Source organism: Lontra canadensis, unplaced genomic scaffold (genome assembly GCF_010015895.1).
Source record: "Lontra canadensis isolate GAN:19392208 unplaced genomic scaffold, GSC_riverotter_1.0 scaffold113, whole genome shotgun sequence".
NCBI lineage: Eukaryota > Metazoa > Chordata > Mammalia > Carnivora > Mustelidae > Lontra > Lontra canadensis.
In genome coordinates, this window is record NW_022631107.1 from 6,101,872 (window position 1) to 6,120,887 (window position 19,016).

At 41.6% G+C, this 19,016-nt stretch overlaps 1 protein-coding gene across 2 annotated transcripts in view; it reads left to right on the plus strand.

Moving 5' to 3' along the window:
- The window catches only part of FRMD3 (FERM domain containing 3), a 302,093-nt gene that overhangs the window by 139,021 nt on the left and 144,056 nt on the right, over positions 1 to 19,016 (plus strand). For both annotated transcript variants that reach the window (XM_032840452.1, XM_032840453.1), the window contains exon 2: positions 3,865 to 3,969. In XM_032840452.1, coding sequence (XP_032696343.1) covers positions 3,865 to 3,969 — 105 coding nt within the window. The remainder of the gene's footprint in view (positions 1 to 3,864; positions 3,970 to 19,016) is intronic.

Consider the following 19,016-nt stretch of genomic DNA (forward strand, 5'->3'; position numbering starts at 1 on the left):
TATATATATATATATATGTATATATATATATGTATATATATACATATATATATATAAAATTTTTTAAATTTATTTTCAGCATAACAGTATTCATTGTTTTTGCACTACACCCAGTGCTCCATGCAATCCGTGCCCTCTCCAATACCCACCACCTGGTTCCCCCAACCTCCCATCCCCCCACCCCCCGTCCCTTCAAAACCCTCAGATTGTTTTTCAGAGTCCATAGTCTCTCATGGTTCACCTCCCCTTCCAATTTTCCCCAACTGCCTTCTAACTCCCCATGTCCTCCATGCTATTTGTTATGCTCCACAAATAAGTGAAACCATATGACAATTGACTCTCTGCTTGACTTATTTCACTCAGCATAATCTCTTCCAGTCCCATCTGTGTTGCTACAAAAGTTGGGTATTCATCCTTTCTGATTTGGTTTGGATTTTTAACGCAGTAAAAAAAAAAAAACTACAGTTGTAAAGAGTTGTATTCATGATATTTTAGTACAGTATTTGTAAATCCATCCAGCAAAATACAATTTATCATCTCACAGATCTTAAAACTCCAGTTTATAAAATATGCTCTAAGTGGTGAGGACCCACAGTATTGGGACGTAAGTTTAAATGTGTGGTGAACACATTCTCTGTTCAAGGCTGTCAGTGCATTTCTGAGACCTATTGTATAACCTTATTTAGAGACCACATCCGAAGTCTAAAGGCACTTTCTTGAGGCACAGATCACATGCTTATGTCCTAATGTTCCTACGTGCTACTTTTATGATAAAACATGACTTAGGTAATAGCTCTAAAGAACTTCTATTAGCTGTTTGAATCCTCCTCCCTTGTTTAGTCCGTATTGAAAGGACAACTGCTGTCTTGGGGGAGAAACAAAAATTTGACATTAAAAAATGAAGTCCTTATTCTTGAAATCTTTGAAAACTACTTTCCCACATAGACCTTGAAGTCTTTGGTAAAAGTTGGCTAATTCTACTGTGTGTGGACTCTCCATCTCCCCGGGGACTTGTGTCTTCCAAAGGCTCACTGTCTGTTCCTAGACCGCAGGTTTTCCATGAGAAAAAGCAATGCCTTATTTACTCATTTGATAACCTCCAGCGTGCCATGCAGGGTGGTGAACAGTGACGTCTACTCAGAAGGCTCAGGAGGAAGCAATAGAGGATTTGAGTAGTTCCACAGAGTTCTAGGAGTGGGAGTTGGGAGCAGAGCCAGTATTCACCGCAGGGCCCTCTTCTGCCTTGAGGTGTGTGGAACTGGCAGCTGGACCCCCTCACACACCTGACCCTGAATGAGCTCTTCTGACCCTTGGGCCCAGGCCCAGGTGGTCTTTTATTTAGCACAAGAACAGGGCTTCGTGCACAGAAATGATAATAATGGGAAGCTAAATGCCTTAAGAATGTGGTTCAGATTTCCAGGCAGAGCAGAGCGTAACATGAGGCTCTAGGCTGGCTTTCTTGGCATGAAGCAGTGACAGAGCAGCTCAAGATGACGAGGCTGGCTGGCAGCCTCTAGATGCAAGGGCAGTTTTTGTTCTCGAGATTGTAAAACACTTTCATTTTTGTAAGTTGAGACATAGACCATTCTCCATGGAGAAAATGGTCCCCCCCCAACCCCCACCCCCCGCCCAGTGACATCTGCGGGTAAGTATAGTTGTTGCACTTCTCACCCATGGGGGATTTTCCGCTAGGCCCATGCATCTCAAAATGAATGAACATGTGAAAAACCAGGGCATCTTACTGAAAGACACATTAAGTTCTGTTAGTCTGGAGCTGGGACCAAGATTCTGTGTTGGCAACGGGCTTGCTCCTGGGTGATGCTGAGGCCACTGCTAGGCAGTATTGTGTCCATGGGGAACGCTTCCAGGAGCAGGGGCCTGGTGGCCTGGAAGCATAGAAAGTGGCCTCACCTGCTTTTGTGGAAGGCATCAATTTCTAGTTCAGCTCCACTTGTGTATTCCACTCAACACAATGTCTACAGTGGCATTTCCTTTTCACAAGGGTCTTACTCAGTATGAGAGTATGTATTGGTTGATGAATTGAATCATTTAAAAAAAAATCTTTGTTGTGCTTCTAAGTACATCTTCAGGGCAAAATTCTGGCTGTCAAGAACAATCAAGTTCTGCTCAATCCCACATCATTACAGAGCGCTGCTTTGACCCTCGTGTCTTGTGGGTCTTGCATATGGTGGGGGCAGTCCACCGTAGTAAATCCTAATGCAGAGAGCTTGGTAATCCAATCACAGAATGACAGACTCGCACGCTATGTTCAGTGATTTGATTCTTCATCAGCCTCTTAACTGTGGATGCATTACAGAGTGAATCCATAAAAGGAACTAAATCCATTGATTATATTGTGGGCATTGGATCCAGCTGTCATCAGATACAGCTTGTCATTTGAGCTTCCAGGTTTAAAAACAATTAGAGAAATCAAAAAATTCCATTTCGATGCTTTGTCCCTTTTGAGCTACATTAGATGGTTTCTCTTAGAAATGAAGGAAAGGCTCAAAGATTATTCAGAATTAAACTCCATGTGATTTCAGGAGAATTGGGGCTTCATATAACAGTATGTGCTCATATGCCCCTGTCCTTTATTCAGTGCAGTGCCTCCCAGACCAGTGAGTGGCTTTTTCATCAACTTTCTGAGCTGATGTTAGTAGTTTCTAATGAAAAGATAATCATGTAACAAAGATCAACCTCCTCTTCCAAGATTATTTTTAGTGGATTGGAGGAGTGGCTCACTTAATATCTCTAGTTTCTTCATTTATTTTTATAGGTCACATTCCATCCCTAAAATATTCCATGGGTCTGTCAGCAACTTTGATTGAAGCAGAAATTAATCTTATCAGATATCTTGATGAGGGCTTGGAGAGTCCTTTCTATTAACAGGGTTTTGTGGTAATGGTATTCATCTTCGTCAGATTTGGCTGACAAATCACTCACTTACAGAATTAGAAGGAAAAGTAACCAACTCATTTTGCCCATGTGAAATAGCTGGAGAGTTTGCCTGAGGTCATCTGGGCCTGTCCCAGTCTGTCCTCCCCCTCACCTCACCATCTCCCATGTCCCTTATGGATGTGATGCATTGGCTTTGAGGCCCAAAGCAGCAGGGTTTCTACCTTGCCCAGTGGGAGGCAGGGTGTTCTGCCTAACGTCTTCACTGTAGTCCCATAGCATCCAGACTGGGCCTTCTAGCAAAGTTGCAGTGTACTCACTGCATCTCTCGGGAGACAAAGTTGTGTGGTAGGAGCCCAGATTCTATAGCTTGGTGACCTGGGCCAAGTGCTGCCTTGCTCTCTATACAGTTTGTGTGACTTTGGTGGGCTACCGAGCCTCTCAGTGCTTCTGTTTCTTTAGATGTAAAATGGGGACCTTCTTCATAGGATCTTTATGAAGATGGAATGAGCGAACACATACCGACTTATGACAAACATTCAGGTGCACTGTATGTGGAATTGTGTATGTGTTTGTGAACTGTGGGTCTCCACTAGGTACTGAGTTGTTAAATCAGTGTTCTGAGTCATAAGTAGCTTTAGAAAAATTAAATGGTCCATAACAGAATAAAATAGAACACATTAGAGTACATTGCATCTATGAGGGGTATTGTTTGGTGTCTCTTTGGCTCTCTTTTTAGTGTTCCTTTGGCTCTCTGTGTGTGTGTGTGTGTGTGTGTGTAGTGGTTCACAGGGTAAAAATGTATTTTTTACCGTGGATTGTAATTAAGAGTTTAGAAGTCCCTGCTTGAGGGACTGGAGTGAGTTAATCCATTTTTCTAAGTGCAGACCTATGGGGTGAATTTTAGACATTTTAGACATGAATGTACAAGAGAGCTCTGGCTGAAACTTAAATGTGCTTCTTTTACAGAGGGAAACCAAAGGGCAGTTTCTTATTGACCACATCTGCAACTACTACAGCTTGCTGGAGAAGGACTATTTTGGCATTCGTTATGTGGACCCAGAGAAGCAGCGGGTAAGAGCCACTCTCTGTCTAGACCCATTTGGGGGAGTAACTCGTGCTGCGGGTGACCAAAGAGGCTCCTCTCAGAGCACTCATGATGTATTCTTGTTCTCATGGTCATTGACCACTTGAAACTGACTGGCCTGGGGTGTGTGTGTGTGTGTTGTGTGTGTTTGTGTGTAAATGTTGGCACTGTTTCCACTGGACTGGGTAGGGTAGGAGAAAGGAAAACTTACCTTAGACTTTTCCAGAAAGCTGCTCCCACCCAGTTCCTGTGTCTTTGAGAAGATTTGACAAACAGACAAACAGTGACTACATAAAATCTCATTGTGGAGAAAATCCACCTCTCACTATAAAAAGCTATTTGTAGAAAAGGGAATGGGAGAGACTGCTTAATGGGTACAAAGTTTTCTTCTCTAGTGAAGAAGATGCTTGGAACTTGATGTAAGTGGTGCTTAGGACATTGTAAATGTCCTAAATACTATTGTATACTTTAAAATGGTTAATTTCATGTTATGTGAATTTCATTTCAATTAAGAAAAAGCTCTTGGCAGATGAAAAGTTAAGATAGTTTGAAAGCTGCTATTTGAACACCAGTAAATTTGACAGCTCCTGTTATATCCTTGTTCCTGGATATGCCTGCCCTTGTTGTATCTGTTGATTTTTGTAAGAGTGAGCAGGGGAATCTTGCTTTTTGATTTGGGTACTGTACCAGCATATATATATGTGTATATATATGTATGTATATATGTATGTATATATATATATATATATATATGTATATATATATATATATATATGTCATACATATATATACACATATATATATTCATGACATATGTTGGATTCAGTGATCTATGTCCTTCACATCCAAAAGGTCCTAGGGATCCTCATCCCAGCTCGCACCACCTGGGGTCTCCCATCCCTGCAACCTAGCTGTGGGTCCCAGCTCTGGATTAGGAGGCCCTATACCTGATCTGATCTCTGCTTTTTAGCCTTCCTCACTGACAAACAGGGCAGTGTGTGTGAAAGGGTCAGCTGAGTGTGGTCTGAGATTAGGGGACAAGTCTACTCTACCTTATTTAATTTGCCCTCCTCCTGTTGGTGTCCCTGGTCATCTTTACTCCCCTCTTCCCTCTCCACAGTCCCACTTGGTTCTTAGTTTCATATTATTGATCCAGTACAATGAAGAGAGGCTTACAGAGTGTATTCTTATAAAGGAGCAGGCTGTTTAAGGAAAAGATTAGATTTTGTTCTGAAACATGGGGAATCATACTTAGATTTTAGAGTCCAGTAGGACCTAATCTTTAAACACATACAATGCAGTGGCTCAGAAAGGGATTTCACTTTCCTATAGCACTTGCAGGAACTCTATAATGGGCCAAACATTTACCTGAGTGAGAAGAAGGTTGCAGGATACTAGTAAGGCTGTAGGACTGACATGAGATCACAGAGGGGATTCGTGTGACATTTTCTGTTAACAGTGGTTCCCAGACCTGGCCCTGTAACAAGATTACCTTAGGGGTGTACTAACAATGCTGAGTGTGGATCCTCTTCTGGACTTCCTGACTTAGAATCCTTGGGGCTAGGACCAGGAACATGTATTTTAGCACATCCTGATTCTACTTTTGATGCAGCCATCCCAGCTCTGGTCTTCAGACTGGTGTTGGGTACCATGGCATAAAGATATTCATAGACATAGCTTTTTGTGGCTACCCTTTTGTGGAAAGAGAAACAAATTCAAAGATATTGTTACTTGCCCAAGGTCTCACAACTAGTAAGTGATGGAGGGAGTATTGAGTTCCCTGTGCGTCAAACAGACTCTGTAGATTATATTAGTCATCTACCCATCACTGAATATAGATTCTTTTTGTGCAAAATCCCATCCTAAACTCTAGCAACCTTCAGAAGTAACTCTAGCTACTGTTAGTTGAACATCTATCATATGCCAGGAATTTTACTGTCATGGTCTCTAGTCTTCCCTACAACACTGTAAGGAAGGGGAGATCTAAGGTACATGGTATCAGTGGCTTGTCTAAGGCTACATGGCTAGTAAATAATGGTGGAAGGATGGTATTAGAACCCACATTCTTTCCACCCATCTCCCAAGTGAAAATGTGAAACATAACCTATACCAGGGATTTGTAGACCTTTTCTATAAAGGACCAGATAGAAAATATTTTCACTTTGTGACCCATACAACCTCTGTCATAATTTTTTAAATTATTTTATTCTAGTGGAAAGCAGATGTAGACAATACCTAAATTAATGGACGTAGCTGTGTTCTAATAAAACTTTTTTCCAATAAAAATCTTCTATAAATAGGCATTTATCCATAGTTTGCTGACCATTAGCCTAGATAATATCTGGAAACCATTTATGCATAAGTTGTTTTCATTTTTCTTGATTCATTGGGGAGATATCGGATAAGCTATTAAAGGAAGTCTTTAGAACTGGAATCAGATGTTGGTGTGAGCTCCTATTTCAAAAAATATATACATAGACACAGAAATATAGATGTGCGTGTGCATGTGGGCTAGTATGCATATGTGCATAGTTCCAAGGTCCATTTTCTGAGATGGCCTAGAAGCAATGACACCACAGTAGCAATGAGCACACTTACCCCCTAGATCTTGGTTTCTAAATATCATTTTCTAATAAAAGGAACAACGGCTCCTTTGAAACATGTCTGGGGATATCTAGGGCAGAGTCAGGAACCTCACAAGATGAGCCTGGAGCATGTTGTGGTGCCAGAAAGTAAGGAACTGCTCAAAAGATAAAACGTCCCTAGAATGGGACAGAACCAACCTGAAAAAAACTGCCAGTGGCCCAAACTGGAATATTAGAGAGACAAAAAAGCATTAACAATAGTATTGGATTATAATCCATAAAGTAAAATATCCATGAGTCATATGGACATAAGTATATGAATAAATAAATAAAAGGGGAGAAGAAATAGCTCTTCCTTACAGGCAAATTCCAGTCAATAAGTGTAGAAGGAATGAGAGAATATCACAATGATTGTTGTGATAGAGGATTCATAGATGAATACTAAAGTTAGTGGGCAGAAATTTGAGGAGAAGCAAGATACCTGTATAGTCTCAAAGTACTTCTCCCTCCTGCCCCTCTGATATCTTTTGATTACAAAGGGCAAAAGACTAACCTCATAGTGGAGAAATCTGGCAGGCACCCCTTTAATCAAGCCATCAAGGTTATCATCACCCGGGAGAAGACATTCCAACGTCACGTACTTCCTGATTATCCTGCACTGAGGAGGGCACATTGTCCCAGTGGTATTCTTCCCAGTAATGCATAACTTCATTCAAATCTTGTGGAAATATAAGAAAGCCTGAAGCAAGAACATTCTTCAAAACAACTTACCTATATTCTTCAAAAGTATTGAGGTCATGAAAGACAAGGAAAGACTGTGTAACTCTCAACTAAGGCCTTGGGGGATTCTGGATTGGATTCTGGAACAGAGAAAAGTCTGGCACTGGGAAAACTGGTGAACTCCAGTTTAAGTCTGTAATTCAGTTAATAGCATTGTGTTGGTGTTAGTTTCTTAATCTCAATAATTGTACGCTGGCTATGGAAGATGCTAACATTAGGGGAGGAGGGTGGTTATATTATATTTTTGTACCTTTTTCATATGTCTAGAATTACTTTTTTTTTTTTAAAGATTTTATTTATTTATTTGACAGAGATCACAAGTAGGCAGAGAAGCAGGCAGAGAGAGAGAGGAAGGGAAGCAGGCTCCCTGCTGAGCAGAGAGCCCCATGCGGGGCTCGATCCCAGAACCCTGGGATCATGACCTGAGCCGAAGGCAGAGGCTTAACCCACTGAGCTACCCAGGCGCCCCATAGAATTACTTTTTTAAGTGAAAATTACTTTTTTAAGGCAGTCGTATGAAGAAATAAAACCATGGTTAGGAAGTCTCATTTACCAGATGTCCTAATTTTAGTGGAGGGAGGAGCAGGCACATGATGTGGTTATCTTGTTTGGGCCAATAGGCAGACATAGGAGTAAGTGCGGTGAAAAATGACATTTTATCCTTATTTGAGTTAGGGAAAAAGCAGGAGGCTATCCAGGGTAAGGCAGTCTTCCTCAGTGGTGGGAAGCTCCTGGGCTTGGTTCAGATGAGGGAAGGAATGAATTAGGTTGAAATTAGTGAGAAAGAAATGTTTAGGTTGATGTGCTTCATTGTTCTTTATATTTTGACTTTGGTGAGCTTCATTTTTAGTGTCCGGATTTGGGTAATAGATTAGTGGAAAAAATGGGGACCACATTCAAAACAAAACTGTCTTATCTGATGTATCCACTAAATTGCTTACAGGGTTGCTTGGATCATTGTTTTCCACCCTGCATCATAGCCTTTTCTAGATTTTTGATTCTGAGGATTCAGTGGGAACATAGCTTCCACTTGGGTTGCCGAATAGTTGCTACACGAAACCACATGGACTTTGCACTCAGAAAGATGTACATTAAATCCCACCTCTGCTGCTCAGTAAGCTGTTTGACCTTGAGCCTTTCCTAGTCTCCGATGGTTAAAACAGATTACAACACCTACCAGTAGGGTTGATGTGGGAATTCAAGATAAAGTTTAACAAATGGTTTCTACTGAGTACATGGATATGCTATTTTTATTGTGATTCTTATAATTATTGTGCATTGGGTCATTCTAGGTGAGGCAGTCATATGAAGAAATAAAACCATGGTTAGGAAGTCTAAAATCTAGAAATGTTCAAAACTTCTTTCAAAGACAGGATGGCCATTAATACGTTCTTTGGGGAGACAAGTGTGAGCCTTGGATAATTAGAAAAATGAGCTTAGAGGCACAAAGAAAGGCTGATACAGGAATTTTAAGAAGAGATGAATTGACCAGCATTGGTGGTTTTACCAGATCACGTACTTTTTCTCCATGGAATGAATTATTTGGATAGAAGGCTAATCAACAGAAAATTAAGTTAGTTAGAAAAGCTGCACAGGCACTTACCTTTGCTGTGGGAGTTGGTGGTTTGCCTACAACTCTTCACAACTTGATTTACAGTAAACCATTGTGGAATATTAAATATTTAGCACTATTACATTTGGAACACCATATGTTTGACAAGATGTCTCATGCCCCATATGCTCTGAGAGTGATGAGGACTGAGTCAGTAAATGATGTCTATCTTTTGCTATTTTAATGGCAAGGGCTCAGAATTTCCATTAGTTTTAAAATTTGATGTAGGGAGGGGCAGAGTGAACACTACTCAGTAAAAATCCCCTTGAGTTTCTACCATATTCTTCTGAAGAACTCATATAATCATAGTGCTCGAGATTAAGGAAAGGGTGGGTGCTATTCCTCTTATTTTTACCTAAAGAGAAAGCTGGGACTATAAGTTTAGACATCTTAGAAGGAATAATTCCAGAAGGTAAAGGTAGTACTTGGCTGAAATCCAGGTGTTTTTTTCTTTCATGTAACATATTCCTTCCACTGCTTCTCAGGTGTTTGGGGTAACTTCTCTTTGGGAAGATGAAGTTTTGGAATAATGAGTTAGATTTCATAATTCTGTTTATTTTTAAAAATTTATTTATTTTTAGTAATTTCTACCCAATGCGGGGATTGAACTCACAACCCTGAGACCAAGAGCACTGTGTTCTTCTAACTGAGCCAGGCAGGCACCCCTCCTAATGCTGTTTTCTATGGCTATGGTTTAGGATGTGCATTGTCCTGGATTTCCCTTCTTCTGCATTTTCCCCTTTCCAAAACCCAGCTAGGGGGAAGTCTTCCCCAGTGCCTTAGAAAGTGAGGAGGTACTCTCCCCACCTGCAAACCTCTAACCAGCCCAGTTAGAGGAGGAATTTCCCCAGGACTAGATGGGTTGGTTTACAGTCTGCAGGCAGATGGGACCCAGTGCTTTTGATTTTAACTTCCCTATTTCTAAGCATCTGTTTAACCCACCTACATCAGTATCATTATCATTGACTTTTCTAATTTAAGGACCATTCTGACTCCTACCCAAAGACAAATTCACTTTGGAAATGAACCCCTCTGGGACTGTCTTCTCGAACACCCTTGAGTTTGGGCATTGTATGTCATGTGGCCACTGGACCACTTTCTGATGGGATGACCTGGAAAATCAGAAATGCAAGGACATGCTGAACCCTGATGCCTCCTTCCCCTAGATAGAATTACAGCCCTGGGGTTTTTATGTCGATAGCTAGAAAGAACTAGTGAACCTATCAGTAAGTTTTATTAATAATGGGAAAAGACCTTTTCTGTGTTAGAGCAGTTTGCTTTTTTCTAGAAGTACCTTTGGGGAGAAGATGGAATGGCATAAAAAAAAAAAATCACAATGATTTTAGGTTTCACTCTGGGGCTGGTGCCAGGAAGCCAGACAGCATTATGTCCCACCAGCTGCTCCTGCCTTTGAAAGGCTGCTTCCTGCTTCTGGGGACAATTGCTTCACAGATGCTTGTACCTAAGATCAAGAGTGGTACCTAAGATTTAGGGCAGTCCTGCACTGAAGAGAAGGATTGTACTGCTGTAGGTCACTGATCATGAATTTATCTGCTTAATGAGCCCACTTATGTTTTTTAAATCTCAGGGGTATTAAAAATCATCCAAGACTACTTGGATGCCTGTTTGGGGAGGAGGTATGGACAAGTAACTTGGCTTTATGGGAAAGGACTTAGAGTACTCAGCTTACAAGGAACACAGCAGTATCTCAACAGCTTGAAAATTGGACATTTTGTGGTTCAATTGTGGCCCAAGGTATTAACTTGACAGATTTGGGGACATTGTCACATTCCTTCAGCAGAAAGCAGAACTTGGCATTTAACTAAAATGACTGCTCCTAACTGACTCTGTCTACACCTGATGTCCTTTCCTAGGAAGGGATGGGGATGCCTGAAAATGACAGGTTGCAATCTGTAAGTCACTTAGGTAACTGGGATGTCCTAATTTTAGTGGAGGGAGGAGCAGGCACATGATGTGGTTATCTTGTTTGGGCCAACAGGCAGACATAGGAGTAAGTGTGGTGAAAAATGACATTTTATCTTTATTTGAGTTAGGGAAAAAGCAGGAGGCTATCCAGGGTAAGGCAGTCTTCCTCAGTGGTGGGAAGCTCCCGGGCTTGGTTCAGATGAGGGAAGGAATGAATTAGGTTGATAAGGTTTAAGTTCCATCATTAGAGAAGCACTCACTGGAGGCTTCCAGCTGGCAAGGACATCAGACATCAGCATGTTTGGAAGTTTCAGATAGCTCTAGAGACAAGCTGAGAAGAAGTCTAGAATGTAAAGATGATGTATAACTTGGAGACATAAAAGCAATATTGGTAAGGACTGACAGTTGGAGCATATTTCTCATGGATGCTCAAACAAACGTCATTTAAGGTTCAGTTGTAATTGTTCTATCCATGGAGAGTAATAATGAGTATCTTAGTTGGCTTAGACTGCTATAAGAAAACACCTGTTTATGTAGGACACTTCATTCTCACAGTTCTATAGGCTGGAAAGTTCAAGATGGTGACGGATTTGGTTCCTGATGAGAACTCTTCCTGGCTTGCAGAGGGCTGCCTTCTCCCTGTGTCCACATGTGGTTGGGGAGAGAGCGTACGGGTGCTCTGGGCTCTCTTCCTCCTCTTATAAGGACACTAATCCCATCATGGGTTTCTACCCTCCTGACTTGTTCTAAACCTTATTATCTTCAAAGGTCCCACTTTCAGATACTATCACATTGAGGGCAGGGCTTCAGCATGTGAACTTGGTGGGGGTAGGGGACAAACATTCAGTTCATAATAAGGAATAAGGGATCTAGCTATCTATTGCTGTGGAACCAGTCTTCTCAAACTCTTGGGGGTGTCAATGAACACAATTTTATTATATGCCAGGATTTTTGGGGTCTGATATTCGAGCTGGGCTCAGCGAGGTGAATCTTATGTTCCACTTGGTGTTGACTGGGCTCCCTCACTGGTGTTCAGCTGCGGGGGGGCTGCTCTGTTCTGGAGGGGGCTGCAGCGGGTCCTAGTTGTTTTCATTCATATGCCTGGAACCTTGACGGAGATGACTGCAAGGTGGGTCTTGGGGGCCCCCCTCACTCTGCATGTGGTTTCAGGGCCTTTATAGAGATGTTTCATCTATTGTTGGGAATACGGATCTGAAGCTTAATGAAGAGGTTTAGACCACAGATGGAAATTTTGGAGCCCATGAGGTTTTCACTACCATAAAGCCCTGAGCATAGCCTGCAGAGCTGAGGGAAAGAATATAAAATAAGAGGAGACTCTGAAGCCCAAAGAATATCCATTTTTTAAAAGAATGTCCAGAAGGAGAAACTAGCACAGGAGACCCACTAGGAACATATAGAACAGAAAGAAAAGAATGAGGCCAGAGAGACCTTCTGGAAGCAAGGGTAGCTGTAGACTTAATAGAAGGAGAACGGGCTTCAGTGTCAAACCTCAAGAAGGACGGAGTATGGAGGACATTATTGCTCACGTGCTAAGAGCTCTGATGCCAAGAAGATCAGTTTAAATCCTGGCCCTGCATCTTGCTGGTTATATGACCTTAGGCAGCCTCCTTAACCTCAAATACTTTATCTGTAAAATGGGGACACTAATAATAATAATAATACCTATGCCATAGGGTTGTTATTTAAGTGCATTAGTCCAGATTCTCTACATGTAATGGATCTGTTCTCCATGCTTTAAAGAGTTTGAAAGGTTCGAGCTTCTGGCAACTAGAAGATCTCTGACCTTAGAATAGTTTGGTGAACATGTGAAATTTCTACGGCTTGACAACAAGCAGTACATCATGGTAAATCCCATTGTAACAAGCTTGAAGGAATTCCATCCTTTCCTCTATAATTGCATTTTGGTGTCTCATTGTACTTTAAAATAAACAGCTTGTAATATTTTTACAACCTCTATTGCATTTTCAGATTACTACTGTTTTTATCCTTAAGTGTATGTTAAGGATTCCTTGGATGTAGAGCAGGGGTTGGCACACAGGTGTCAGGAGAACCCCCATTTGTTTAGTAAATAACATTTTATGGGGACACAGCTATTTCTGTTCCTTTATGTGTTTTCCCTGGCTGCTTTTGCGTTCCAGTGGCAGAGCTGAGTAGTCCTGACAGACCATATGGGCCACAAAACCTAAAATATTTATACTGTCTGGTCCTTTACGGAAAGAAAAAAAAAATGGTGCCTATGCTTTCTCAGGCTTACTGCTTCCTGTTTCCATCTCTGTTTCTTAGGTGTTTCTTTTCCCAGCTGTTACTTCTATTTTGCTTATCCCCAGGAGCCCAGAACTCAGGAGCAGTTATGGTTGAAGAAATAAAAACATTACTCTGGAATCGTGAAGGTTTTCTTGCATAGGTTGACTGCCAGAAGGCCTAGAACTTGTGAGTGGGCCTGGCCTATAGATACTTCTGTCCTTGTTGCCATTGTGCTCTAGATTTCACTGAAACTGGAGTGAAAACCATTGGTTATTGGTAGCTAACTAGCTGGGTCCTAGATCTAACTGGTCGACCCAGAGCACTTAGATTGCATTCATTTGGATGGCTTTTTTTTTTTTTTTTTTCCCTTCTCTTTCCTCTTGCAGGGGCCAGAGTGTCTAAACATGGCATAAATTGGCTAGATAATGCAGGGAGACTGAGTTACTCTGGGGCTTTGTCCAGGTTAGAGGTGAGAATCCGGCCATCTTTTCAGGTCTAGGATGGGAATTGGTCAGACTGTGGATCTGGTTACTTCTGAGGGGAGAAAGCATCTCCTGTTTGGGAGATGTATTCATTGTTTAAAGCCCCATTTGTTATTTCACACATTTCTTTGGGCCATAGATTATTCTGGTTTAGGGCACCAAGGGTTTTGAGAAAGATACCAGAGATGTGTAATTTATTTTATAATGATAGCCTCAATCCATTTCAAAAGAAGCCCAACATTGGAAGATAACCAAGTATGTTATATTGTTTACTTTGGGGAAGGTTTTGTTGTTGTTGTTGTTGTTTTGTTTTTTTGTTTTATTTCCCGGCTCAGCAGCTGCCAAATTAAAAATCAATCTACTTAGCCACAAATCACCACTTCACACACCACCTTCCTCCCCGCCACCAACAAGCCAAAATTCAAAAGTGCAAAAGAAATGCACCATTTCTATGATGGGGCAGAGAAAAAGTATAGCTGGGCCTAGCAAAATTTGAAAAGAACAAGTTGTTGGCAATGTTCTCCTACTTCAGGTTCATACAATGTGGAATGTGAGAGCTGAAGGAATCTTAGGGGTCCTGGAATCCTTCCCACCCTCAAGACCCCAGAGAAGGGAATCAGGGCTTAGAGGGTAGCCAGTGTTCTGCCTTTCACCCTCTTTGTGAGGCTTCATTCAACTTCTCTCTTTTGCTTCAAGCTACTATCAATCAAAGTAAATTTGTTCTGAGAAGTGGCTTTGAAATGGTCAGGCTACATTGTCCAGACTGAAAGCCCTTTTAAATTGGGACCTCTCAGAGGGGGATATGCAGGTTACTGGGGTTCAAGTCCGAGGCAGAAGGAATAAAACCTCCAAGGGAAGGATTTTATTTTATTTTATTTTATTTTTTTAACTTTTAATAGTAATTTTATTTATTTATTTTTAAAATTTCTTTTCAGCATAACAGTATTCATTGTTTTTGCACCACACCCAGTGCTCCATGCAATACGTGCGCTCCCTAATACCCACCACCTTGTTCCCCCAACCTCCCACCGCCCGCCCCTTCAAGACCCTCAGGTTGTTTTTCAGAGTCCATAGTCTCTCATGGTTCACCTCCCCTTCCAATTTCCCTCAACTCCCTTCTCCTCTCCCTCTCTCCATGTCCTCCATGTTATTTGTTATGCTCCACAAATAAGTGAAACCATATGATAATTGACTCTCTCTGCTTGACTTATTTCACTCAGCATAATCTCTTCCAGTCCCGTCCATGTTGCTACAAAAGTTGGGTATTCATCCTTTCTGATGGAGGCATAACACTCCATAGTGTATATGGACCACATCTTCCTTATCCATTTGTTCGTTGAAGGGCATCTTGGTTCTTTCCACAGTTTGGCGACCGTGGCCCTTGCTGCTCTAAACATTGGGGTACAGATGGCCCTTCTTTTCACTACATCTGTATCTTTGGAGTAAATACTCAGTAGTGCAATTGCAGGGTCATAGGAAAGCTCTTTTTAATTTCTTGAGGAATCTCCACACTGTTCTCCAAAGTGGCTGCACCAACTTGCATTCCCACCAACAGTGTAAGAGGGTTCCCCTTTCTCCACATCCTCTCCAACACACGTTGTTTCCTGTCTTGCTAATTTTGCCCATTCTAACTGGTGTAAGGTGGTATCTCAATGTGGTTTTAATTTGAATCTCCAAGGGAAGGATTTTAAATTCAACGGATGGAGGACAGTTTTTGGTGGGGACATAAGGAGGCTGTCTTGGCTCTGGTACCCAGAAGTGGATTTGGAGATAAAAATTCCAAGTTTATTAGGACATGGTTCCAGGAAAAAGGCTTTCAGGAACTTGGAGGCATTGGGACAGGGAAAGGAAGGAGGTCTCACAAGTGTGTGACGTTGAGCAAAGTTGTACAGAGAGTAACTTGGGCTGAAAGCCACAGAGGATTTTTGGAAGAGTGTAGGTCATGGCTTAGAGTTGTCCTGGCCAAGGGGTGAGGGAGCAGAGGTATTTATTCTCCCACACCCACACTTCTTAACCTGATAGTTCAGAGGTGAGTTGGGGGAGGCTCATTCTCCATTTTGCATTGGATTCTAGTGACCTGAGGCAGCCTTCCTAAAAACGATTAAGCTGCTCTATATGGGGAAAAGGGATCTGAGAGGAATTGGGCAGAGCCCTGACAGTATGTCCACAGATGCCTTCCTGAAAACTTCAGATGGTGCTGAGGGAATGCCTCCTCTAGTTCATCTTGTGTCCTAAGCTCATTAGGTAGAATCAATCATTGAATCTTAGCTTCTTTAGTCTTCGGAATTCTTATTCTAAATGAAAGTTGAGGAAATGCCATTTTCAGCTATAGTAAACCAGCCTCAAATGCAGATACTTGGTTGGCAGTCTTTTCTTTCTACCTCTCTTAGGGAATTTCAGTTTCCAGTAAGGAAACAGACTAAAAACAAAAGAAAACAAAACAAAAAAAAAGCTAGCATATATTCCAAGTAGCAATTGAAAGGAAAATAGCAATGCAGTCAATGTTCTGAGCCTCCTAATTACCAAGCACACAGCCTCATGGTTGTTTCTTTCTCACAGGACTGTAATCCATCTGTACATATAGTAACAGCAGGAGTTGTTGGTGTCGTCCACACTTGAATTCATTGCCCAACTCACAACTCTAAAAGGAAGGAGGAAAAAAGGGAGGAGGTTTACCTTTCATGTGGAGCAGAAGGCAGATGGGATGGGAGTGTGAGAGGAAGAGAGGGACGGAGGTGGGCTCACAAAGGGGCCATTCCATCACCTTGGGAGTGTCTGAGTGAATGCAAAGAAGATGTGAACAGCTGGTGTTTACTGAGCTTTAACTAGGCTCTAAGCTCTGTTCTAAGGACGACTTTAATCCGTTAACCTACTTAAACCCCACACTGATGCTCTAAGAGGGGAAACAGAGGAAGCAACACGCTGGAGGTCCCATCACTAGTATGTGGCATAACCGGGACTGGAACACAGGACTCCTGGCTCCTGTGTTGGACCGCAGTGCCAAAGCTGGGTGCTTAGCTGGACTTGGCATCGCCTGTTGTGTAGGAAATTCTTCGTCTTGAGTCTAAATTACATAAAAGTCCACCTTTATCCTCTGAATAGAACTTAGCTTCCTTTTAAAAAAAATGACTTTTAATTATTCGTGTAATGCCTTAATACATGTAAAAAGTGTAAATTAAAATATCACGGGATAAAACAGGGTTTCCTTTGAGCAACACCCCTAAATTCCTGTTTTCTCCATGTTATGTGTTTATTGACTATCATTTCAGATCTATAAAAATACATTTAGATGCCTATTATGTATTCTTTGAAAATAGTGGTTTGTACTTTTTACTTAAGGAAAACACATTAATTATAAGATATCCTAGCTCAGAGGTTCCCAAACTCTGTGATGTATGGCTCTCTTGGTGTCTTAGTAATTATTTCATGATGCCTTAGGTCAAAAGTAATGATTTCATGGTGCCCTATCTAATAGGAGGGACAACAAATTTAGTATTTATGTCCTAACAACTTAGCGGCCATTTAAAACACGGCCTATCTGAAAATAGTATTTCCAGTTCATTCTTAACCACAGTTACCTGGGAATGGGAGGTGTGCACCTGCTGGGTGGCTCACGGCTTCTCAGACTCTGGGACCAGATCAGATACTGCCATACTCATGGCCTTGCACACCTCTTTTCACGTGATACTTGCTTTTCATCACAGCAACCGCTAAAAACCCAGTGTTGCAAAAACTATGACCTCAAAAGGAATCTAGTATGATCTAATGTTAGAGCTGGGAACTTTCTTGAGCTTACAGTTTGCACAGTGGGTGTCTGATAGATGTCTGATATGGCTCTTTTCCCTGGAGTGCTTCAGTGCATGATTTGGGAACTGTGACCATAGTTACAAATTTTGCAGTTCACTTTTTTCATCACACTGTGTGTTCTAGAGATCTAACCATGTTACCCGTCAAGATCTACCTCCTATAGTACACTGAAGAATCCTCTAGCATATGAACAGATGATGGATTATTTAGCACTTTCCTGATGATGGCCATTAATAGTCTAATGTTTTATAATTTAATCTAATCTTGCAGTGAGAATTCTTGTTGTGTTCCTCCGTGTTCACGTGGGTAATTTGGGGAATAAGGGAATTGTTGGGTCATAGGCCAGTCAGGGTTTTAAATTTTAATAACTGCTCACAAACTGAGCTTGATGCTCTCTGAAGAAATGATTTATTATAATCCCTTGAAACAAGATTCATGCTGGCTTATTTTTCTTAGGGCTCTATACCCCATGACTATCCCACAGCAGAAGAATAGTTGTCCTGGTGGAAAAGTATGTAGTGGTCACACTGTAGACGGAGGTGATTCAGATAAACAAGGTTTGAGAGGCAAGGGTAGGGTGTGAATAGGCCAAGAGGAGGAGGAAGGTCAGAACCCATCAGAAACTGCAGGGTGTATCTCGTAGGACAACGAGGAAGCCATTCATTTAGACAAAATAACTTACTTAGGGCGCAGATGGCAAATACCTTGCAGACATACCTTTCATGTTCCCTGCCCCTCCATGGCAAACCTGGCCAATCTCCATCATGGCACTCATTCTCACTGAGACTTGGATCCTTCTTCACACCCCTGGGAGATTGCCACCAGCTAATTGGTATGGGTGTATAAAATGAAACATACCTGTCCTCCCCGGAGGCAGAAGTGGGGAGGAAAGGCAGGTTGAAGTTAGGCAGAGAAAGGCTAAGGAGTTCAAAGGATGCCAAGCAAGGCGAATTCAGAAAATGCATTTCAGACTTCATTGGCCAAATGACTAGTGATTCTCCACTGTGAGACAGTAGCGGTAGGTAGGTAGGTAGCAGGTAGGTAGACAGTAGCAGTAGGTCTTTGTCTTCTTGCCTTAGTTCTAAATTATCCTATTAATTGCTAGAAAAGTAACTTGATCATCAGAGGCCCCATCTATTATTCTCCTCCATGGGATATGGTCTACTAATTAAACTACTTATTAAGTAACAACAGCATCAGCAAACAAGCATTTATTATTTTTCACATGCCATGCACGGTTTAAGTGTCTCATGTTTATTAATTTTTTTATTAACTTCTAAAATCCTTGCAGCAACCATGCAAAGTAGGTACTATCGCTATGCCCATATGACAGTTGCAGAAATTGAGGGCAAGGTTAAACCTTTTGTACATGCTTATACAGCCCATAAGTGGCCCAGTCAATAGCTTTTTCCACTGTTCAATGATAGCTGTGTAAATGCCAGACATAGCTTCTGACTAGAAGGAGATAACCAAAAGTAGAATGATGGTTTCCAAGGGCCTGGAGAAAGGGGCCTGTAGAGTGACTGTTTATTAGGGCTAGAATTTCAGTTTTATACGGTCAGAGTGTGCTGGAGATG